This window comes from Microcaecilia unicolor, chromosome 7 (assembly GCF_901765095.1).
Source record: "Microcaecilia unicolor chromosome 7, aMicUni1.1, whole genome shotgun sequence".
Lineage (NCBI taxonomy): Eukaryota > Metazoa > Chordata > Amphibia > Gymnophiona > Siphonopidae > Microcaecilia > Microcaecilia unicolor.
In genome coordinates, this window is record NC_044037.1 from 229,025,063 (window position 1) to 229,050,313 (window position 25,251).

Sequence of the window (25,251 nt, forward strand, 5' to 3'; positions counted from 1 at the left end):
TATACCAGCCATATATTACTGGCTATTTCCCCCATGCATGTGTTGCTGGGGTCGTGTCTGTTGTGCAGCACAGGCTACATTCTCATGCTTGTGTTGATGGGGTTCGACATGCTGTGCAGTGCCTATTGCTCATGTTTGATCTATTCTTACTGTACACCGCCTTGACTGAATTCCTTCAAAAAGGCGATAAATAAATCCAAATAAATAAATAAATTTGATCAGTGCAGAAACAGTGCTCATACATCGGGTTAAGTGGTACAGAATCGAGGAGGTTGTCTACATATGTTAAGAAGTTATAGGTTGCATTATAGATACAGCTCAGTAAAGGGATAGGGTAAGGTTTGAAGAAGAAAAGTTTTTTTTTACTATTTCAAGGAGCCTAGCCTCTTAAGTTGGTCCTATAGAAAGGCATGTATCACTTACAACTTGTTTCTTTACCCTTTTTTCTATATATTTGAGTGGACTAACACAACAACTACAATCTTTCAGCAGGAAAACAACGAATATATTCTGTGCTCCTCTCTAAGGGCTCCTTTTTCAAAGAAATGAATGGACTTTGTCGCATTTGCTGCGCCAGAATCGCTAGCATTGCTTTGTAAAAGGAGCCCTTAATTTATATTTCTTGGCAAAAAAAGCTATAGGAAAATATTAATCTGCTTAACATTTCTAAGTACATCATCCAAGGGATTTTGTTTTTTTTTTTCCTTTTTCTTTTTTTTCTTTTTGTCTTACATATGCTCAGCAGAGTTACTGGCAAAAACTGTACATTTCTTCATTTCATCCTTTCAACATCAAATGGTAAGCAGCAAAGATTGGATCAGACTTCAAAGGCTATACACTGTGCTCCAAGTCACAGAGTGACTCCTCCATTCCACATATTGAATTCACGCAGGATATCAAAGTACTACTGAAGAATCTCAGGTCCTCAGTGAAAAGGAAGCCCTAACATCTGTAGAAAGCCAAGCACAGAGACAAATCACCTCAGGGAGCAGTGTGGGGAGCTGCTCTTAGAAGCAAATTTCCAGCCTTTCATTCTCTTGTTCATTGTACCTCCCTGCCTTTCCACCCCTCTACAGTTCTCAGCAAGAAGACTTTTGTCTCAAAAGACTTCAAAACATTGTTAGCAGTCTCATGTTCAGATGACTGTGCCAAATGGCCATGCACGTGTTTCGGAACAGTGGACTCAGGAATAAGAAAGCCACAAAACAATGTTGTTTTAGAAATTAAACTTGTACCTTTTCATTTTGTTTCCCAAGACAACCTGGCTCTGTAGAATCAACTGTGTCACTGTTTTGTCTCCTAAAAATAATAATGATAAAAGTAAACAGTTAATTAGCATTCTCATTTGCTATCTATATCTATCTATCTATCTATTGGGGCCGATTCTGTTCAATATATTTGTGAGTGAGATTGCTAAAGGGTTAGAAGGTAAAGTTTGCCTTTTTGCGGATGATACTAAGATTTGTAACAGAGTGGACACCAGGGAGGGAGTGGAAAACATGAAAAAGGATCTGCAGAAGCTAGAATAATGGTCTATGGTTTGGCAATTAAAATTCAATGCGAAGAAATGTAAAGTGATGCACTTAGGGAGTAGAAATCCACGGGAGACATATGTGTTAGGCGGTGAGAGTCTTATATGTACGAACGGGAAGAGGGATCTTGGGGTGATAGTATCTGAGTATCTGAAGGCAACGAAACAATGTGACAAGGCAGTGGCCGTAGCTAGAAGTTTGCTAGGCTGTATAGAGAGAGGTGTGACCAGCAGAAGAAAAGAGGTTTTACTGCCCCTGTATAAGTCGTTGGTGAGGCCCCACCTGGAGTATTGTGTTCAGTTTTGGTGGCTAAGGATATAAAAAGAATTGAAGCTGTGCAAAGAAAAGCTACGAGAATGGTGTGGGATTTGCGTTACAACACGTATGAGGAGAGACTTGCTGACCTGAACATGTATACCCTGGAGGAAAGGAGAAACAAGGGTGATATGATATAGACGTTCAAATATTTGAAAGGTAATAATCCACAAACGAACCTTTTCCGGAGATGGGAAGGTGGTAGAACTAGAGGACATGAAATGAGATTGAAGGGGGGCAGACTCAAGAAAAATGTCAGGAAGTATTTTTTCACGGAGAGAGTGGTGGATACTTGGAATACCCTCCCACGGGAGGTGGTGGAGATGAAAACGGTAATGGAATTCAAACATACGTGGGATAAACATAAAGGAATCCTGTTCAGAAGGAATGGATCCTCAGAAGCTTAGCGGAGATTGGGTGGCAGAGCCAGTGGTGGGAGGCGGGGCAGACTTCTAGGGTCTGTGCCCTGAAATGGCAGATACAATCAAGGTAAGGTATACACAAAAAGTAGCACATATGAGTTTATCTTGTTGGGCAGAATGGATGGACCGTGCAGGTCTTTTTCTGTCGTCATCTACTATGTTATTATGTTACTATCAAATTTGATCAAAGCCTCCTACTCATGGCAAAAGTGGTACCCGAGGTAAAAATGAGTAGGGAAAAGAGATGGATCAAAGATTCTCTAGTCATTGTCTTGACTTCCAGTTAATTAAAAATTAACTCTGCTTCTCATAACTTTCTCTTACTGCTGTATTATTTCCTCTCATTCTCACAGACTAAGGGACACTACTGCTTTTGGTGTTGTTACGGGCCTGGAGGGTGAGCCCTTGGACCACTGTTGGGTCCCTGACCTCAAGACCAGGAGACCCAGGCTGACAGATGAGTAACAGAGGCGTATGGTGGAAGGCTGGACTGAAGGATAGCACAGGGCCACAGATGGAAGGTGGGAACTGGGGCTGGATCAGGAGCAGTAGGCACATAGGTAGGAACCAGAGCGAGATTGGTGGGAACTGAACCACAGTGAGCTTGACTGGAACTGGGGATTGGAACCACAGTGAATTGGACTGGAACTAGAGACTGGAACCACAGTGAGCTTGACTGGAACTGGACACTCAAACCACAGTGGGCTTGGCTGAAACAGGAGACTGGAGCCACAGCTTCCGGAGGCCAGGCAACACACGGCTAAACAAGCTGGAATGTTGCAAAGATAATGAGAAGGCTGGCTGGCTTAAGTAGTCCCACTCACTGACATCATCGGGGGTGCGCCTGGGGCAGCCATCCAGAAGAAAAGGGTGCATGGGGTACGCGCACATGCCTAAGGCACAGGCTGCTGCAATGGTGTCTGGTAGGAACGAGAATCTGACACACCCGAGCCACCATATAGCTCCTGAGCAGAAGATGGCTGAAAGCTTTCCAGGTGATGAGGTATTGCAACCTTCCACACACTCTTCAGGAATCCAGGATGCTCTGGACCTCGTATTCCTCGTCGGGGTCAGCGTTGACTGGTAGAGGCGTAGCAGGAACCTTGGCCATCTTCCTTAGTACCAGAGGTTTTACAGGGGTTAGTGGGCAGTTAGAATTGGTAGGTGACTGGATCCACTTGTTGGAACACCAGATACAGTCCAATGAACCGGGGAGCATACTGGACAGATGGGGTTTTGAGGCATAGATTCTGTGTAGGAAGCCAGAGCAAATCTCCTGTATGGAAGCGAGAAACAGGATGTCTTGTTTTGTTGGCTTGCCGCTTGTACATCTGGGCAGACTGGATTAAGAGGTTCCATGTTGTCTCCAATATCTGGGAAAGGGAATTGATGGTCTCCTTGAGCAGAGGGACCTCCAGGACAAGTGGAACCAGCATAGGTACTCGAGGGTGTTGGCCAAACACAATCCAAAAGGGAGAGGCTCCAGTGGACTCACTTATGTGATTATTGTAACAGAATTCTACCCAGGGTAGCAACTGGGACCAGTCATCGTGTAAGGTGGAAACATAGGCCCGCATGAAGGCTTTCAATATTTGATTGATTCTCTCAGTTTGACCATTAGTCTGCAGGTGATATCCAGACAAGAAATCTAGTTTAACCTGAAGTAAACTATTGAGTTTCCACCAAAATCTGGGGGCCAGCGTAGGGGCTGATGGTAATTCAGTTAGAGGCAGAAAGTGAGCCATATTTGAGAAATGGTCCACCACAACACAGACAGTGGAGAAACCATCAGAGAGAGGGAGATCTGTGATGAAGTCCACCAAAATCTGGGGGCCAGCGTAGTGGCTGATGGTAATTCAGTGAGAGGCACAAAGTGAGCCATATTTGAGAAATGGTCCACCACAACCCAGATAGTGGAGAAACCATCAGAGAGAGGGAGATCTGTGATGAAGTCCATCGCAAGGTGTGCCTAAGGTTTCTTAGGTGTTGGGAGTGGTTGCAGCAGGCACCAAGAGTGGGCACGGGTTGGTTTTTGGCATGCGCAGACTGGACAGGCTATGACAAACTGTTTTACGTCCATCTTGAGTCCAGGCCACAAATACAAGCAGGATATCAGTTCAATGGTATATCAAACCCCAGGGTGTCCAGAGATTTTAGAGTCATGACCCCTCGAGTACAGCCTCCCGGAGACATTGAAGCACTATGGTTTTACCAGGTAGAACCGGCACTGTGACAGCGGTCAAGATCCAAGTGGGGTCTATGAAATGCTGGAGGTCGGACATGTCTTCGGTGGTTTCCATCAATCAGGATAGTACGGCAACCAGAATTAAACACAATACTCAAGGTGAGGTTGCACCATGGACCAATACAGAGGCATTATAATATTATTGGTTTTATTTTGCATCCCTCTCATAATAATTTCTAGCATCCTCTTTGCTTTTTTGGCTGCCTTCGCACATTGGGCATAAGATTTCAGCATATCGTCTACAATGTCACTTAGGTCTTTTTCTTGAGTGCTGACTCCTAAAGTGGACTCTTGTATCAGATAACTATGATTTGGATTATTCTTTCCAATGTGCATCATTTTACATTTGTCCACATTATATTTCATTTGCGATTTGGATGCCCAGTCTTCCAGTTTCCTAAGGTCTTCCTACAATTTTTCATAGTCCACATGTGTTTTGACAACTTTGAATAGTTTTGTTTCATCTGCTAATTTAATCGCCTCATTTGTCATTCTGATTACAGATAATTTATAAATATATTAAATAGCACCAATCCCAGTACAGATCTCTGTGATACTCCACTATTCACCCTCTTCCATTGACCAATTCCTAATCCATAGAAGGATATTGCCTCTTATCCCATGACTCCTTAATTTTCTCAGGGGTCTTTCATGAGGTACTTTGTCAAAAGCTTTCTGAAAATCTAGATACACCACTTCAACTGACCAGGGGCGTAGCCACGGGTGGGCCTGGGTGGGCCCAGGCCCACCCAGTTTTGGTTCAGGCCCACCCAGCAGTGGAGGCAGCGGAGCGGAGGAAGCAGGCTGAGCTCCGATCCCGCATCTGCCTCCCCAGCCCGCCACTGCCCCGCCGCCGCCCGCCGTACCTTTAAATATTACAGTTTTGCTGGAGTCGCGGGCGGCCGGCATTGAAGACATCGGCAGGCTTACGCCGGTTCCAGCAGCCTTCCCTCTTCCCTCGTTGCAAGTCGGATGATGGCTCCGCCCTCTTCTGACGTATTTCCTGTATCTACGAGGGCGGAGCCATCATCCGACTTGCAACGAGGGAAGAGGGAAGGCTGCTGGAACCGGCGTAAGCCTGCTGATGTCTTCAATGCCGGCCGCCCGCGACTCCAGCAAAACTGTAATATTTAAAGGTACGGGGGGCAGGAAGGAAACAGGGCAGACGGGAGAGGAGGGTTGCTGGATGGAGGGAAGGGGAGAGGAGGGTTGCTGCACATGGTGGAAGAAGGGGAGAGGAGGGTTGCTGGATATGGTGGAAGAAGGGGAGAGGAGGGTTGATGGAGGGAAGGGGAGAGGAGGGTTGCTGGACATGGTGGAAGAAGGGGAGAGGAGGATTGCTGGATATGGTGGAAGAAGGGGAGAGGAGGGTTGATGGAGGGAAGGGGAGAGGAGGGTTGCTGGACATGGTGGAAGAAGGGGAGAGGAGGGTTGCTGGACATGGTGGAAGAAGGGGAGAGGAGGGTTGCTGGATATGGTGGAAGAAGGGGAGAGGAGGGTTGCTGGATGGAGGGAAGGGGAGAGGAGGGTTGCTGGACGGAGGGAAGGGGAGAGGAGGGTTGCTGGATATGGTGGAAGAAGGGGAGAGGAGGGTTGCTGGATGGAGGGAAGGGGAGAGGAGGGTTGCTGGACATGGGTGGATGGAGGGGAGGGTAGGGGGGAGAGGAGGGTTGCTGGACATGGAGGGGGAGGGAGGAGTGAGGAAGGAGATGAGATAACAGAAAAGGAAGAGAGTAGAAAAACTGCACATGGATGAAGAAAATAGGCAAAAGCTGGATCCACTGGACAGTCAAGTTTGCGGAGGACCCAGCTTTTACTTACGGATGTAGGACAAGAAATGAAGAAGAAAGGCGGAAAGTAAACAAATAAATGGAAAGGAAGCCCTGGAAACGGAGTTAAGAGGACAGATAGCAGCAGAATCGGATACTGGGCCAGCATGATCAGAAAAACAGTCACCAGACAACAAAGGTAGAAAAAAATTCATTTTATTTTCATTATAGTGTTTGGAATATGTCCACTTTGAGAATCAGGTGCTCAACATTAAAAGTTTATATTTATTTACTTATTTATGGCATTTTATCCCACATTAAACATGAATTAAATTGGAACCTGGGATCTTTTAATTTTTTTTTCCTGGAGACAGTAATGCATTGCCCCCCCCCCCCCCCCAGGCTCTCTCCCCGGCTATAGCCAGCTCTGCAATTTTGAGGGGAGGTGCACAGGTGGATGGGGGGGGGGGGGGGTGCAGAGGTGGACCGGGGAGAGAGCCTGTTGTTAAACATTTACCAGCACACCACTGTCTAGTGCCCACCCATCCAACCTGTTGGCCCACCCAAAAATTGACTTCTGGCTACGCCACTGCAACTGACTCACCTTTATTGACATGTTTATTCACGCCTCCAAAGAAATTAATCAAATTGGTGAGGCAAGATCTCCTTTGGCTGAATCCATGCTGACTCTGTCCCATTAAACCATGTGTGTCTACCTGTTCTGTAATTGTATTCTTTATAATAGTTTCCTCCTCCTCCTATCACATTGGACTGGTGAGTGCAGGTATTGGGGGGGGGGGGGGGGATCTGGAAAAAATAGAGTGTGACTGTGTGTAGGGGGTAACTGGAAAAAATGGAGTTTGAATGGAGTGTGTGGGGGCTCAAAAAGGTGGATGGAGGGGTGTGTGCAAAAAGGTGGATGCTATGTGGCGATACAGGGAAGGGGCTGGAAAAAAGGTGGATGCTATGGTTGCAGGGAGGGGGGATGGGAAAAGTATGGCTAGTATCTGTGTACAGAGAGGGGGGCTGTAATATTGTTTAAATTATGACAAATAAACTTGCAGAATTTGCAAATTTTGTGAGCAGAATTTTGTAGAATTTGCAGATTTTGTGTACAGAATTTAGAATTTTTTGGTGCAGAATTCCAGCAGGAATAATCTATCTATATGCATCATAATCTATCTGTATGCATCAGTATACATTTGAAGGTGCCCAAATGAGACAGCTGAGGATCTGGAAAAAGAGTGGGAAGAGCACTAGGAGTAGGTGCTGTTTCTGCTGCTGCAGTGGCTTCTCTGCTCCTCCTATCTGACCCTGAGGCAGCAGGTGTCTGAGTTCATGCTGCCTCCCCCATTTTCACAGTGCTTCTCAGTTCTGCAGACCTCATGTACTTTGTTAGGAGGGAAGGGGGGTGAGGGGGAAAGGAAAGAGAAAGGGGATGGGATTTGATATACCGTCTTTCTGTGGTTACAATCAAAGCAGTTTACATATTAGAAATGCCAGTGAAAGGAAATGTGCTGCTGTGCTTCTAGCATGCACTCTGCCAATTGTTTCATTTTGCATCAGTAAATTTTATTTGACTTTGCTGGGCCAAGACCTTTATTTGATTGATTGCATTCTGAACCTCAAGGGCCTAAAAACAATTGCTTTTTCCTACTCCAGCATAAACTATCGGTCTATACTATAAGTTTGCCTGGCCTCAGCAGGACCCTCAGGTGTGCTCTTTCTTAAGGAAAGATGTGAAAAAAAAAAGATCACATAAACTAACTTAAACACTGAGCTGATTCCCTCTTGCCAACATTAAATTCAATTAAAAGGCAATGAAATACTGAACTCACCAGTTTTCTTCACAGTTGAAACAGACTGCAGATCCTGTGGGTGAGGTCTGAGCATTCGCTCCAGGACCAGCATCATTTTTCAATCTTGTGTAATTCTTTCTAGTAACATAGCCCCTAAAAGCTAAAATAAAATTAAATGGTTATCGTGGCATCTGAACATCACTAACTTGCAAGGAACAATTTGTAAGGTAAGACATGAATTTTCAGTATCCTAATAGCTATATCTCTGTGCTCTAATAAGACCATGGAATATAGGAAATTGAAGCTAGTCCCTTTTTATGCTGTTTTCGCCATCAAAATTTCATCCTTCCTCCACAGTTGGGGGGTCCTTTGAGATGCATCCACAGCGCTGCTTTTCAGCAAATGGGGAACATTACAGTAGTGGGAGTCTTCTTTTCCTCCCTTCATAGGCCCGACAAGTCCTGACACAAACCCAAATAGTAGCAAGAGTCATACAACTGATCCCAGCGACAAGCAGTGGCTTTCCCCATATCTATCTCAATAGCAGACTATCAACTTTTCCTCCAGGAATTTGTCCAAAACTTTTTAAACCCAGATACACTAACTGCTGATACCACATCCTCTGGCAACAAGTTCCAGAGCTTAACTATTTGTTCAGTGAAAAAAATATTTCCTCCTGATTGTTTTGAAAGTAGTACCATGTAACTTCCTTGAGAGTCCCCTAGGCTTTGTACTTTTTGAAAGTGTAAAAAATCAATTTCTGATTACTCGTTCTACACCACTCAGTATTTTGTAGACCTCTATCATTTCCCCCCCTCAGCCACCTCTTTTTCAAGCTGAAGTCCTAACCTCATAAGTCTTTCCTCATATGAGAAGAGTTCTATTCCCTTATTCATTTCCGTCACCTTTCTTTGAACCTCTTCTAATTCTGCTATATCTTTCTTAAGATACAGCAACCAGAATTGCACAAAATACTCAAGGTGTGGTCGCACTATGGAGTGATACAGAGGCATTATAATATTCTTTATCTTATTTTCCAGTCCTAATAACTCCTAGCATTCTATTTGCTTTTTTGGCCACCACCACACACTGGGTAGAAGATTTCAGCACATTGTCCATGATGACACCTAGATCTTTTTCTTGGATGCTGACTCCTAGGGTGGAACCTAACATCAAACAACTATGATTTGGATTATTCTTCCCAATGTGCATCACTTTGCATTTGCCACATTAAATTTCATCTGCCATTTGGATGCCCAGTCATCCAACTTCCCAAGGACTTCCTGCAATTTTGTACAATTTGCATGTTTTTTTAACAACTTTGAATAGTTCTGTGTTGTCTGCAGATTTAATCACCTCACTCCGCGTTCCCATTTCTAGATCCTTTATAATTAACTTTCTGTTTGCTTCACCTACAATTTCTTATTCATAATAGATTTTCTAAATGTTAAACATCCATAGCTATCCCAGTATGTTTATGATATTGTATTGTAACATTGGATTCTTACAACAAATTACTTTCTTATGCATTATTCTTTGTTATGTATCCTATATTGTTTATTGTAAAGCCACAATGAACTCCAACTTGTTTGGGATAATGTGGGATATAAATGTCACAAAGAAATAAATAAATAAATAAATAAATAAATATGTTAAATAGCATTGGTCCCAGTACAGATCCCTGTGGCACTCCACTATTCATCCTCCTCTACTGAGAGAATTGGCCATTTAATCCTACCCTCTGTTTTCTATCCATTAACCAATTCTTAATCCACAACACAACATTGCCTCCTATGCCATGGGTTTTTAATTTTTTCAGGAGTCTCTCATGAGGAACTTTGTCAAATGCTTTCTGAAAATCTAGATACACTACATCAGCTGGTTCACCTTTATCCACATGTTTATTCACGCCTTCAAAGAAATGAAACAAGTTGGTGAGGCATGACTTCCCTTGGTTGAATCCATGCTGACCATGTCAAAGCAGCATAGCCACAGCTGGGCCTGGGTGGGCCCATTTTGAGCTCAGGCCCACCCAAAATCGGTACTCCATTGGCGTGGCTGGCAGAGATCCACAAGCCCTGCCAGACCAGCCAAAGACCTCCTCTTGGCAGAAAAAGCCCTTACATCCTGTGCAGTCAGCTGCAGTGTTCCCGAGCTGCTACCACCCCATCCACATGTGTGCTCAGTTTGCACTCATATGCGGAGGCTGGCCATGCCAGTGACTCTGGGACACTTCTGGTGGTGGCACAGGGTGTAAGTGCTCTTTCTGTTGGGAGGAGGTCTTTGGTTGATGAGGCTTGCAAATCCCCACCAGTTCAGGTATTTCTTTTCTTGCGGATTTTGGTAGCGGTGGCAGTGGCAGCGGCAACGGGGGTGTTGTGGGTGGGGATAAGAAAGAGAGGAAATCTTCAGGCCCACCCTCCTTGTGCTCAGGCCCACCATAAATTGGCTTTCTGGCTATGCCACTGCCCTGTTTCATTAAACCATGTTTGTCTATGTGTTCAGTAATTTTATTCTTTATAATAGTTTCCACTATTTTGCCCGTGGCACTGGTGTCAGGCTTACCAGTCTGTAATTTTCTGGATCACCCTTGGATCCCTTTTTAAAAATAGCTGTTACATTGTCACTCTCCAATCTTCAGGTACTAAGGACGATTTTAATGACAGGTTACAGATCTCATTCCATCAGCATATCAACATAGATGATAACAACAAATAAAGCTGTAAAATTTCACTTTGAAATTTCGAGCAGTTGCTGAGAAAACAGCAAAAAACACTAGGGGTTACTTTTTTTTTTCTGCTTCACTCTATATATACCCAGTTACACTGGTATTCTATAAAGGAAAGTTGGTTTAACAACTATAACTCCTCAAATTGTTTTATATTATTGTGTACCTAAGTACCCAGAGTTTTCTACCATATTCTTCTGCCGATCATGAGGGTAATTCTAGAAAGGTACAAATAAACTGCGTATTTGGAGTGTATACTTTAAAAGAAAGTATGTGCCTACTCTCCTTTATAGAACAGGGCTATCCTATGTGCATATTTTAAGCATGACCCCTTATACTAGCTATAGAACTGGTTTAAATGATTGCATCTAGTTTGCATCTGTAACTGTGTGCCTCACTCCTGCTCTACCCAGACACCACCCATATGTACGTCCACCTTCGAACTATGTGCCATTGCATTTAGGTACCATTTTATAGGATAGCACATAGCTGGAATATTGTCATTTACTCATGTATATGCAAACACATGTAAGTATATGTTAGTATTCTGGTCGTTTATGCTTGTATTTTATGCCTAAACATTGGCACCCTGCTTATAGAAATACCCTATGTGAACAGCTAGGCCCATCTCATGCCTGTCTGCCATTGGACTAGCTGGACCATCTTCTTTGGGCCTAACGCATCTTGACTGTCCATCCCATCAAACTGCCACCAGCCTACCAGGCCAGCTAGTGACAGCAGACCCTTTTGTCATGATGCCCTCCCATTGAAAAAGTGGGAACCCCTTTGTTTCCTTTACATTTTGGTCATAGCAGCCTGGGTGATAAGGCTCTCTGATTCCTGCAGCATCGAATTTCACCATTGTCTTCGATTCCCTGTCCCCTGAGCTGTGATAAACTGGACCAAAGATAACTTACCCCCTCCCTTTAAGCACCCAATAACTGTCTATGATGGTTGAGTGGGTAGAAATCTGATACAGTAAAAGCGTCAAGGGGAGGGATATACAACTGATCACCCTTGTCTTTTATTCCTCTGGAAGTCCCTCATCTTAACCTGAAATTCCCAGTGGGAGCCCCTGCCTATGGGATCTTGTTACCTGTCAAGCTGCTAGGAGAGAAGGTGAGAGACAAGAGTGTGATCCTGAGGGAAGTGACTTCCCATTATCATCTCAATAGCATCTATTCAAGTACTTTGAGATGTGGACATGTAGGCAGAGGATGAAGTGCCTGAAGGAGAGCCATGGATAACATTTCATACTGACTTCCTAAACAGTATCCTTGCAGTCTTTGGAACTCATGAAGTCGAAGCACAATGAGCTTAATATTCCTACTTTGATCTCTGTAAGATGTACCAGCAAGAATTAATTCACATTTCACATGAAAAAGGCTGACAGCATGAAAAGGCATCTTGTTTTGGCTATGTGAATATACTGTCATAAATTGGGAATTTGGAAAGGAAGCTCTGAGGAAGCTGAAGGGATGATAAGATCCATTGCTGCTTTTTTTGGGAAGAAGATGAAAGGAAAACAAACTTCAGAATGTATGGTGGAAACATGGAGGCCAAATGTTTTCCAGGGTTGCTCTATAAAATATGCATATTTAATCCTTTTACAGTAGAGTACAAGAAGGAAGAAGATGAAAAGCAACAAATGAACCACAAAGAAGTAACTACTGATATTTATTGAGCCTACAAAGAGGTGGGAAAATGCGTGATACAAATGCAACAAATAAAAATTTGCTGCCATCAGTGATCTGCCTTTATTTGTCTAATTCAGGGGTTCTTAATGCAGTTCTCAGGACACACCCAGCCAGTATTGTCATACTGGGACAGACCAAAGGTCCATCAAGCCCAGCATCCTGTTTTCAATAGTGGCCAATCCAGGTCACAAGTACCTGGCAAGATCCCGAAAAGTACAATACATTTTATGCTGCTTATCCCAGAAATAAGCAGTAGAATTTCCCCAAGTCCCTTTTAATAATGATCTATGGACCTTTTCTTTTGGAAGCCGTCCAAACCTTTTAAAAAACCCCGCTAAGCTAACTGCTTTTACTACATTCTCTGGCACCAAATTCCAGAGTTTAATTACACATTGAGTGAAGAAATATTTTCTCCGATTCGTTTTAAATTTACTACTTTGTAGCTTCATTGTGTGCCCCCTAGTCCTAGTATTTTTGGAAAGAGTAAACAATCGATTCACGTCTACCCATTCCACTCTACTCATTATTTTATCAACCTCTATCATATCTCCCCACAGCCGTCTTTTCTCCAAGCTGAAGTGCCCTAGCCGCTTTAGCCTTTCCTCATAGGAAAGTCATCCCATCCCCTTTATCATTTTCGTTGCCCTTCTCTGTACCTAATTCCACTATATCTTTTTTTGACATGTGGTGACCAGAATTGAACACAATATTCGAGGTGCGGTCACACCATGGAGCGATACAAAGGCATTATAGTATCCTCATTTTTGTTTTCCATTCCTTTCCTAATAATACCTAACATTCTATTTGCCTTCTTAGCCGCCGTAGCACACTGAGCAGGAGGTTTCAACGTATCATCAACAACGACACCTAGATCCCTGACTGGCCAGATGTGTCTCAAGGACTGGGTTGAGAGGTCCTGGTGTAGTTAGAAGTGAAGATTCTAGGGATTACCTTATATGGAAGGATGACCCCTAGCAGTAGAACTGTGAGACCACCATTAGGGGCTCAGCAGTTGCCATTTTGGAGCTGTTGCCAGATTGGCTAGGAGTGAAAGGGGACAACTCTCACCCAACCCACTAACCTACCATAGATTGCACCGCTAGGTAGGTCCCTGGATTCTCTGGGGGGGTTGAGGATGGGGGTAGGGGGAGAGTTGGTTAGGGATTGAGTGATGGATTTTAATTGGGAGGGGGCCTGCCTTAGTTTGGGTGGGATCTTGCTATATGAATGGGGATCATGTCAAGACTCACTGGTTTGGCAGCGCGGGCGGCCGCCGTGGCGTTTGGCTTTGGGTCCTGCACTGAGATGTGGGCGGCTGCCGTGGCACTTGGCTCCTCCTCACTCTCGGCGACAGCAGCAGTCCCGGAGTCCCATGCGGCGGCGCGGATGGCCACCATGACTTTAACGACACTGGCTCCTCCTCTGCTCAGCTCTTCTAGGGTGGGGGCATCCTGCTGACGTCAGACACCCTCACCTTGTAAGAAGGAGTCGGTCCGGGACTTGGCTTCAGCTACTGCTTCCAGTCGGAGCTGGTGCGTTCCTTTTCTGCTTTTTGCCTTTCTGCTAGCCACCTGCCTTGACCAGAAGCCTGAACCTGACACTGCCTTTCTGCTAGCCGCCTGTCTTGACCAGTGGCCCGAACCAGACATTGCTTTTCTGCCAACCACCTGTCTTGACCAGAAGCCTGAACCTAACAGCTTCAGATGCTATGGCCAGTCCTACTAAAATAGCACGAAGGTCCCTGGAGTAGCCTAGTGGTCAGTGCAGTACACTGTAGAGAAGGGGACCAAGACCCATATCACCCTCTAACTGTTACACTTGTGGTGGAATGTGTAAGCCCTCCAAAACATACCAAAAACCTACTGTACTTACATATAGGTGACACTTTAAGGCATAAGGGCTATTGTAGTGGTGTCAGTTGGGTTTTGGAGAGCTCACCATACAATATAAGGGGGGCAATGGTGAGATGTGTACCTGGGACCTTTTATGTGAAGTTCACTGCAGCACCCCCTAGGGTGCCCCACAGCTCTGCTGGGATGTCTGTGTGGTCACTCTACTAAGAATGCTGGTTCCTCCTACATCCCAATGGCTTGGGGCCCTGTTTACTAAGCCACGCTGTAGGCGTGCTAGCGTTTTTAGTGCACGCTAACACTAAAGACACCCATATATTCCTATGGGTGTCTTTAATGTTAGTGCACACTAATTTTTAGTGCAAGTTAAAACTGCTAGCACATCTTAGTAAAAAGGGCCCTTGATTTTGTGTGTTTGTCACTTGGACTTTTTTTTTTTTTTTTTTAAAGAAAATGGTCCGCAAAGATAGATGCACTGCGCACAACAACATCTAACAAATGGCAATTTTTGAAAAAAAAAGATTGATGTTTTCAGGTCCAAAAATGGCCATGTTTGCTACCAGATGGACATTTTCAACAAAATGTCCAAAGTCAGATTTAGAACTCATATGAAAAAATGCCCCTCTTCACATATTATAACAATAAAAAACTGTAGCTGAAGTATTTTTAGACAAGGTGTTAAATATTTATGTCAGAGATCACTGAAAGGTGAATTAAAACACTTTGGTCCTATGCAAAGATTTCAAAAGGCCCTATGGGGCCCATTTATTAAATTAGGTAAATTATTGGGTTAATGCATTTTAACCACATGCTCAACTCGGATTTAATGTGGCACTTTTATAGATTTTTCAAAGAATGTTTCAGGTTGTGCACTAATGTTCCCCTTATTGTGCAATGCCTGCAACAAATTAACACTTTCTTCCTCACTACTCCCATGTTAACTGAGTTATCCAATTAGCGTGTACTAATTATAATGCGCTAGCTGGATAACGCCCCCTCCAAAAAATATTTCTATAAAATCAGTAGTGCATGGGTTATCGTGTGCTAGTGGCGTACCAAGGGGGGGGGCGGTTCGCCCGGGTACATGCCACGGGGGGGGGGGGGGGGGGTGCCGCAAGCCTGTCGGCTCCGCTCTTTCCGTGCTCCCTCTGTCCCGGAACAGGTTACTTCCTGTTCCGGGGCAGAGGGAGCATGGAACGAGCGAAGCTGACAGGCACGCGGCACCCCCCAGCAGGTAAAAATGCACCGGGGGGGGGGGGGAGTGTCCTTTCACCGGGGGGGTCAGGCGATCCGCCCCGGGTGTCAGCCACCCTAGGAACGTCACTGCCGTGTGCTAACAAGCAAAATACTGCAAAACACTTTAACATGTTTCTGCGGTATCCTGTTGGTGCTTTAGCAAAAGGGCCCTTATATTATTTATCCAGACTTTGGTGATCAACAAAACAACTGTTTAGTCAGTTTGACTAATTTATAACTGCTGTATAAACATATTCTTAAATCGTGCTCAATATACAGCATACTAACTGGCCTGGACTGAATTTATTAATTGCATATATCAACAGGAATTTTTTACACTTGCAATGATGTAAATTTAAGTTATAAGTGCCAAAATGAATAAATAAAAATTGCTCTGAATAAGCTGTTTAAGGGGTCCTTTTACTAAGCCGTGGTAAGTACTAGCGCACACTTACCAGAGCTTAAAATATCTTACTGTAAGATGCGCTCAGGTGTCCTATGGTAATTTCCTGATCTGTATGCACAAACCGCATGCTAAAAAATATTTTTCATTTTATCATGGAGGGATGTGTTTGGGTGCAGACAGTAGATGTTTGTGTGCTAGTCAATTAGCACAGCTACATATCACATGCTAAGGGCCAGATTCTATATATGCTCCCGGATTCTATATATGGAGATATACGCATAACTTAATTGATCTAACATGGCAATCAGCAGTTTTAACAGCACTAAACAAGCAATAATGAGCATTAATTGGCAATTATCACAATTTATGCGCGGAAATCACTAAGCATATTCTATAAAGAACTGCACCTAAATTGCAAAGCGCACAGTTCAAAATAAACGCACGTAGCTTAAAAGGGGCATGTTTATGGGCGTTCCAAAATTTCCGCACGTAACTACAGAATACGGGCCAGTGTGCCTAAATCTACGCACTGGGATTTACACCAGGTTTTTATTGGCCTAAATGGGTACGCATAGATTTAGGCACTACAGTATCGGCTAAGTGTATTCTGTAACACCACGCCTAAATCTTATAGAATATGCTTAATTCTGCGCAGATTGTTTAGGTGCCATATATAGAATCTGGCCCATGGTGCCTAAACAGTCCACATGGCCACACGGTAAGAGCGATTTTACTGCATGGCCATGTCTATTTTCAGCCTTTTTGTTTACCCATTGTGATAAAAAATACCTGAGCGCGTGGCAAAAACGGCCCCCATCGCTAGAGCAGGGCCCTTTTTTTTTTTACCACAGCTTGGTAAAAGGATCCTTGAGCTAGAAACCACTAGATACCCAAAAAGAAATAATAAGTAATAATTTAGAATGAATGCATAGAAGGAGATTTTTGAATCATAAAGGGTATAATCTTAATAAAAGGTACAGACTCTTTTGTAAAATTATGAAGAAGAAGGAAAAAGGATCCATGAAAAAGTCTGAAGAGCAAATAACTGAGAAAAGAAACCAGGAATGCTGCTACTTTGAGAAACCTAGGTAACACTGTCTGAACTCGGAAATATCAGACAGGGAGCTAGTGACGGACATAATGGGGATGATTCTTGTACAAGATTCAGATATCAATGTACTGTCAATGGTCATAGCTGAAACATGTACCAGCTTTCTAAGAATCGGTTTCTTACCTGCTTGAATGTGTATGGCAGCATCATTTCTGTCACTGATTGTTTTCTTGTATTTCTTACGAGCATCATATCCTCTCCAGGCTAAGGACACAAAACCACCCATTAGTGTTTTCATGAGACAGAAAGGCAGAATCTCCTGAAACTATTACTGTCTGTAGTGAACACTGGTCTATAAGCCATTAGGAAATTAGCACATTCTATTCACTTCTGATGTGGGGAAACCCCCTCTGTCTTGCAGCACATTCTGGGGATAAGTTAATAAAGGCTTTTCAAATGCATATGACAGTATTTGTGCATAAAAATGCCTATTATAAAAGAGTACCCTGTGTAAAAGTATACACAATGACCAGAACATATGTAGTTGCATATAACTCAAGTGTAAGGGAAATGGAACTTGATATACCACCTTTCTGAGGTTTTTCCAACTACATTCAAAGTGGTTTACATATATTCAGGTACTTATTTTGTACCAGGGGAAATGAAGGGTTAAGTGACTTGTCCAGAGTCACAAGGAGCTGCACTGGGAATTGAACTCAGTTCCCCAAGATCAACATCCACTGTACTAACCACTAGGCTACTCCTCCACTCTGTGGTCACAGGTAGATTTTGGGCACAGTGCACTTGGAGTCATGATTTACGCACATTGGAGGCAATACTTTAACTGGGTGCTACAAGTTAGATGCCTACATTATATGACTGTGAGTCCATTCTAGAAGAGCGCTTATGGGTGTTAACTATCCTTGAAATTTAAAGAAGTATTTATTGAATAAGAAGAGATAACACAAAAACAGATGTTCCAAGAAATACAACATCATATGCAAATATTACATAACAGCTCTTAAAAAAAAGAGAAAACATCATATATCAGTTTCTCAGAACATCCTTAAAAAAGGGAACAAAATGGAAATCTCTTAAAGTAAGAAAAGTAGAAGCTGAGTCCCAGAATAAGCTTTAGTTTCCCAGAGGAATGAGCAGAATGAAAACTCAAGGGCTGATGGGAGAAAGGAAGGAGGATGTTCTGGAGTGTGGACCACTGAATGACCAGACTAGTCGGCCCAGGAGAGCCGGGAGAGAGGTCAGAGAACCACTCACTTCACAGCAGTCTTGAAAGAAAAACTAGAAATCACATGTTTGGCTGCAGCCAGAAAAAGAAAATAAGATTGAAACACAGAAGCATAGAAAAGGATGAGACAGGCAAGGCATAGCTTAATTTACTATACTGGGTAGAGGTGAGAAAAGACACTAGATTTGGAATTGTCATAGATTGGCAATCAATTAAATCCTGAAATAAACATAAAAAACATAACCACGGGCTCACAGGGAACTTGGATGAATGAGATGACATTTTAAGAAATATATAGAAGACTAATAAGCAGCTAACCCATGATTTAAATCCCAACAACTAATAGGAAACAACACCACATGTTCTTTTGATTCTATGTAAGTCATGAAGAGCAATGACTAGAAAATTTAATAAAGTGGAAATATTTACCTGACTGAATGACAACAGCACTGGTACCTCTCTTCTCTTTGATTCTCTTGTATCTCCTAGCACTGAGCCAGCCTTTTGTGTAGGCCTGTATCACCACAACTCTGCCTATAACTTCTCGCAGCAACAAATTTAACTGCTCTATATGATAATATTTTAGAAAAACCTGAAATAGAACAATAAACTTGTCACTGCATGCTTGTACTTGAATGCCGCATTTCCAGATGAACTTATTGCTTGCATAACAACGGCATCATCAACGGAAATAGATTTTCTGAAATCTGGCATGCAGCAAAATGTTTGAATTAGCAATGGGAGCAGACATTTTACAAATATATACATTGAAAAAGTGGGCTGTAGGAACCCAGCATCTTTCACGCGGAAGTTGTCGGCACTTACACATGAAAGTGGTGATTTTGCCAGTTAAGTAGTAAGGCCACAGCTTAACTTGGTTTCATTCTAGACACAGAAATAAACAATGTGAGATTAAGCAGAATGACTTCCTTAATCCCTCGTATAAATCCGTGGCTTAAACAAGCACTTTTAAAAAATCCATGTGTGTCTGTCAGCTGGTATGGAGTCTAGCACTGAAATTTCCCCCCATAGAGTTGTATTCCTTTTTTAAAATGGGGAATGAATGTGTAGGTTAACCACACCCCTTTGTAATCTCTTCTCCTCCCCCCCCCCCCCCCAATCTTTAGCTACATTTGACTGTCCAGGATCGGCAACTGGCAGGTTAAATGCGGGATAACCAATTATCTGTCGATATTCATTGGTACGTGGCCGGTCATGTAACGCTGAATATTGCCGGTTAGCAGCTAGCTATATTTGGCCGTGTGAAACCCTGGTGACACAGGCAGGGCCTCCTAGGCACACACGTGCATCAGGCGCGTGCCTTTGTGGACTTGAAGGGGGAAGGGCTTTGGGACATTCTGAGATAGCATCAGATATGGGGGTCCTATTTTAGGAAGCAGTACTGTTCTTCCAGCTGCCTTCACAACAGGTTGCCTAGTCACTGTCTGCCTTGCCTTCAGCCACCCTGCCTGCCTTGTCTTCAGTCCAGTCCAACCCAGCCTGCCTTGCCTGTCTCCAGTCCAGTCTAGCCTACTGTGTCTTGTCTCCAGTCCCCGCTGTGCCTTATCCACACTCTTACCACCTCTCGTCTTGATTATTGCAAACTGCTTCTCACTGGCCTCCCTCTTAGTCATCTCTCTCCTCTTCAATCAGTACAAAACTCTGCTGCGCGACTCATTTTCCGCCAAAGTCGCTATGCTCACATTAGCTCCCTCCTTAAGTTACGTCACTTGCTCCCTATCTATTTCTGTATTCAGTTCAAGCTTCTCTTATTGACCTACAAGTGTATTCACTCTGCTGCTCCCCAGTACCTCTCCACTCTTGTCTCTCCCTACGCCCCCCCTCGGGTACTCTGTTCTGTAGATAAATCTCTCTTATCCGTCCCCTTCTCCTCTACTGCTAATTCTAGACTCCATTCCTTTTGTCTTGCTGCACCTCACGCCTGGAATAGACTTCCCGAGCTTGTGCGCCTAGCCCCGTCTTTGGCCGTTTTCAAGTCCAAACTTAAAGCCCACCTCTTTACCGATGCTTTTGACTCCTCAACAATACTCACTTGCCCTGTCCTTTATCCTCACCTATTTTTCCCTTACCCTTAATTGTTCTGTCTGTTTGCCTGTCTTATCTAGATTGTAAGCTCTTTGAGCAGGGACTGTCTTTTTGTGTCTGGTGTACAGCGCTGCGTATGCCTTGTAGCGCTATAGAAATGATAAATAGTAGTAGTAGTAGTAGTGCCTAGTCCAATCTGTCCTGTGCCTAGTCCGGGTGACTAGCCTGCCATCAGTTGGGGCCTAGCTAACCCTCAGTTTGACTGGGTAGCGCCCTCGTGGCTGCAGCCTAGGGGCCCACCTTTCCTTGAACTGTGGCATATGTTGTATCTTATTTCCCTGGTTTTTCCTTTTATTTATTCAATGACTTTCTTTAATGGCTTTATTTCCTTGAACTTGATGTTTTTGTATTTTGATGTTTGTATTTATTAATCACCATTTTAGAACACTGGACTCCTGATGCAGGCATTGACGCTGAACACAACTGTGTCAAGTCTGGTTCCTCTGATTGTGAGTTTTGATTTCACAGATGGACTCTGTGCCTTTCATCGTGTTATATAAATAAATAGAATTGTCCTTTATACATCTTTTGGACTCTTTGGCTCTCATTTTTTTTTTACCTCACTGCATTTCCACCAGAGTATGGGCATGTCATAGGTGCATCTTCATGTGACACATTTTCCCCCAGATTCTATAGCTATTAGGGCTAAAAGAAATGCCTTCAGAAAAATGGAAGAAGGAACCATCTGAAAATAACAAGAAACAGCATAAGGAGTGTCAAAGCAAATGCAAGGAGCAGATAAAGAAGGCCAAGAGGGATTACGAAAAAAAGATTAGAGGCAAAAAAGCATAGTAAATTTTTTTTTCGGTATATTACAAGCAGGAAGCCGGCAAAAGAATCGGTTGGACCGCTGGATGACTGAGGGGTAAAAGGGGCGGTCAAGCAAGACAAAGACGTAGCGGAGAGATTGAATGAATTCTTTGCTTCGGTCTTCACCGAGGAAGATTTGGGTGGGATACCAGTGTCGGAAATGATATTTTAAGCGGACAAGTCGGAGAAACTTACTGACTTCACGGTAAACCTGGATGACATAATGGGGCAGTTCAGCAAACTGAAGAGTAGCAAATCTCCTGGACCAGATGGTATTCATCCTAGAGTACTGATAGAACTGAAAAATGAGCTTGCGGAGCTACTGCTAGTGATATGCAATTTATCCTTAAAATCGGGCGTGGTACCGGAAGATTGGAGAGTGGCCAATGTAATGCCAATTTTTTAAAAAGGTTCCAGGGGAGATCCGGGAAATTATAGACCGGTGAGTCTGACGTCGGTGCCATGGAAAATGGTAGAGGCTATTATTAAAAACAAAATTACAGAGCACATCCAAGGACATGGATTACTGAGACTGAGTCAGCATGGCTTTTGTGTGGGGAAATCTTGCCTGACCAATTTACTTCAATTCTTTGAAGGAGTAAACAAACATGTGGACAAAGGAAGAGCTGGATGATATTGTGTATCTGGATTTTCAAAAGGCGTTTGACAAGGTACCTCATGAAAGGCTACAGAGGAAATTGGAGGGTCATGGGATAGGAGGAAAAGTCCTATTGTGGATTAAAAACTGGTTGAAGGATAGGAAACAGAGAGTGGGGTTAAATGGGGAGTATTCACAATGGAGAAGGGTAGTTAGTGGGGTTCCTTAGGGGTCTGTGCTAGGACTGCTGCTTTTTAATATATTTATAAATGATTTAGAGATGGGAGTAACTAGCGAGGTAATTAAATTTGCTGATGACACAAAGTTATTCAAAGTCGTTAACTCGCGACAGGATTGTGAAAAATTACAGAAGGACCTTAAGAGACTGGAGACTGGGCAGCTAAATGGCAGATGACATTTAAGTGCAAGGTGATGCATGTGGGAAAAAAGAACCCAAATTTTAGCTACATCATGCAAGGTTCCACGTTAGGAGTTACGGACCAAGAAAGGGATCTGGGTGTCGTCATTGATAATACACTGAAACCTTCTGCTCAGTGTGCTGCTGCAGCTCGGAAAGTGAATAGAACATTGGGTATTATTAGGAAAGGTATGGAAAACAGGTGTGAGGATGTTATAATGCCATTATATCGCTCCATGGTGCGACTGCACCTTGAGTATTGTGTTCAATTCTGGTCGCCGCACCTCAAGAGAGATATAGTGGAAAAGGTGCAGCGAAGGGCAACTAAAATGATAGCGGGGATGGGGCAACTTCCCTATGAAGAAAGACTAAGGAGGCTAGGGCTTTTCAGCTTGGAGAAGAGACGGCTGAGGGGTGACATGATAGAGGTATATAAAATAATGAGTGGAGTGGAACAGGTGGATGTGAAGCGTCTGTTCACGCTTTCCAAAAATACTAGGACTAGGGGGCATGTGAAGAAACTACAGTGTAATAAATTTAAAACAAATCGGAGAAAATGTTTCTTCACTCAACGCTTAATTAAACTCTTGAATTCGTTGCCGGAGAACGTGGTGAAGGCGGCTAGCTTGGCAGAGTTTAAAAAGGGGTTAGACAGTTTCCTAAAGGACAAGTCCATAAATCGCTACTAAATGGACTTGGGAAAAATCCACAATTCCGGGAATAACATGTATAGAATGTTTGTACATTTGGGAAGCTTGCCAGGTGCCATCTCAATAACAGATGTTGAATATAATGAGGAAAAAAGAAAGTTCCTATGGTCAGTGGAATGCAAGTATTAAGGCAAAAGAACTATGAGTCACAAACATATGAGAGCAATATGGTTGTCATGGAAATAGCCTTGAGCTATGTAGCCCTGGGCAGTGAAGTAGAGACGGTGGAGAAAGTCTGTGCAAGGTAGCAGAAGGAATGCTGCAGACATTTGTAGATAAGAAATGTGAGAACAGGCTTCAAAGAAAAGGGTTGCTGACGTGCAGGAATTGGGTGCAGCACGAATGTAAGTGTATTTAAACTGAGGAGAAGATATGTATCTTAAGCAAAGCAAACATATATCTCTGTATTACTGCTAAAAATATATTTTGTAAGTATACTTTGCTTCCAGTGTGATGTTCTCATGCTGCCTCTGTCCAAGGGAGGACAGTTGAAAAAATAAAAATTTTTTGATTATTCTTCTTTATAATAGGTGTCAGTTTCTTTGTTTACATGCATATAAGGTGTAAATAAACAAATTGGCGACCGCGGCAGGACGCGGCTGCCGTCGTTCTGATTAAGTTTTTGGATTGGTTATCGTGTGACTTTCTTTCCTATGATCTCCAGAAATGGCCAGCCTGGATTGAGTAGGTTATAGACTGTCAATCAGCTGAACAGTGAGTATATCTTGAAGCAAAGTCTTTTGAAAAATTGCTTTTTTATTTTTATTCTTGTATCTTTCATTATCTATATTATTGTTTGCTGTGTATTTTGCTAGCTTAGGCATTGTTTGTTATTATATCATGAGACCTTTTCAGTCTAAGAACGAACCTTCCCCTCAACCCGCTGCAGAGGGTCAGGGAGAAACATCTATCACTCCTTATGTTTTGTATGTATTCTTCTTTATAATAGGTGTCAGTTTCTTTGTTTACATGCATATAAGGTGTAAATAAACACAGACTATGGACTTTTCCTCCAGGAACTTATCCAAACCTTTTTTTAAACCCAGATAAGCTAACTGCTGTTACTCCATCCTCCGGCAATGAGTTCCAGAGCTTAACTATTCTTTGAATGAAAATATTTTTCCTCCTATAGTATTTCTGTGTAATTTCATTGAGTGACCCCTAGCCTTTGTACTTTTTGAAAGAGTGAAAAATCAATTAACTTTTACCCGTTAAACACCATTCAGGATTTTGTAGACCTCAATCATATCCCCCCTCAGCTGTCTCTTTTCCAAGTTGAAGAGCCCTAACCTCTTTAGCCTTTCCTCATTTGAAAGGAGTTCCATCCCCCTTTATGATTTTGGTTGCTCTTCTTGAAACCTTTTCTAATTCTGCTATATATTTGAATTGAATGCAATACTCAAGGTGAGGTTGCATCATGGAGTGATTCAGAGACATTATAATATTCTTGGCTTTATCTTCCATCTCTTTCCTAATAATTCCTAGCATCCTGCTTGGTTTTTTGGCTGCCGCTGCTGCCGCATACTGGGCAGAAAGTTTCAGTGTATGTCTACAATGACACCTAGATCTTTTTCTTGGATGTGACTTCTAAGGTGGACCCTAGCATCAGATAACTATGATTCAGATTATTCTTCCCAATGTGCATCACTTTGCATTTGTCCACATTAAATTTCAACTGCCATTTGGATGCCCAGTCTATCAGTTTCTTAAGGTCTTCCTGCAATTTTTCACAAAGATGTCCAAATTCCGAGGCGGGGAGAAGGTCATTTTTATTTTTTTTTTATTTTTTATTAATTTATTATTTTAATAATAAATACTATTTTTAATGATAATACAAAGAATACATCTTTGAAAAGATACAACAGATATAAACACAAATACTCTAAAGAATATAATATACATAGAAAACATCTCTACAATCTGGTTACAACAGTCCACCAAATAGAGAAGGAGTGGGATTCAAGATTGATTAAACCAAAGGAAGTTGGTACTATTAACTTAAAGTTTAAGGAAAAACAAGCAGTGGTACTCCTTAATTTACAGAACCATAAACCAGAGATGGAATTAGCATTGGTTTTTCTTCATATCAAGGAATGACCTTAATTGTTCAGGTTCAAAGAATATATATTTTTTATCCTTGAATATCAGAATACACTTGCAAGGGAATCGTAATTGGAAAACTGCTCCAACATTTAAAGATTCTTGCCTCATATCCAGGAACTTTTTCCGCCTTTGCTGAGTCCAACGAGCAATGTCTGGGAACACAGAGACTTTGCTTCCTTTAAACTCAGGATACATTTTTTTAAAATAAAG

General features: G+C 42.8%; 1 protein-coding gene across 1 annotated transcript in view; it reads right to left on the reverse strand.

Moving 5' to 3' along the window:
* The window catches only part of MYO3B (myosin IIIB), a 634,284-nt gene that overhangs the window by 91,096 nt on the left and 517,937 nt on the right, over window positions 1-25,251 (reverse strand). The window contains 4 exon segments of the mRNA XM_030210853.1: window positions 1,236-1,299; window positions 8,122-8,242; window positions 17,234-17,314; window positions 18,726-18,888. Coding sequence (XP_030066713.1) covers window positions 1,236-1,299; window positions 8,122-8,242; window positions 17,234-17,314; window positions 18,726-18,888 — 429 coding nt within the window.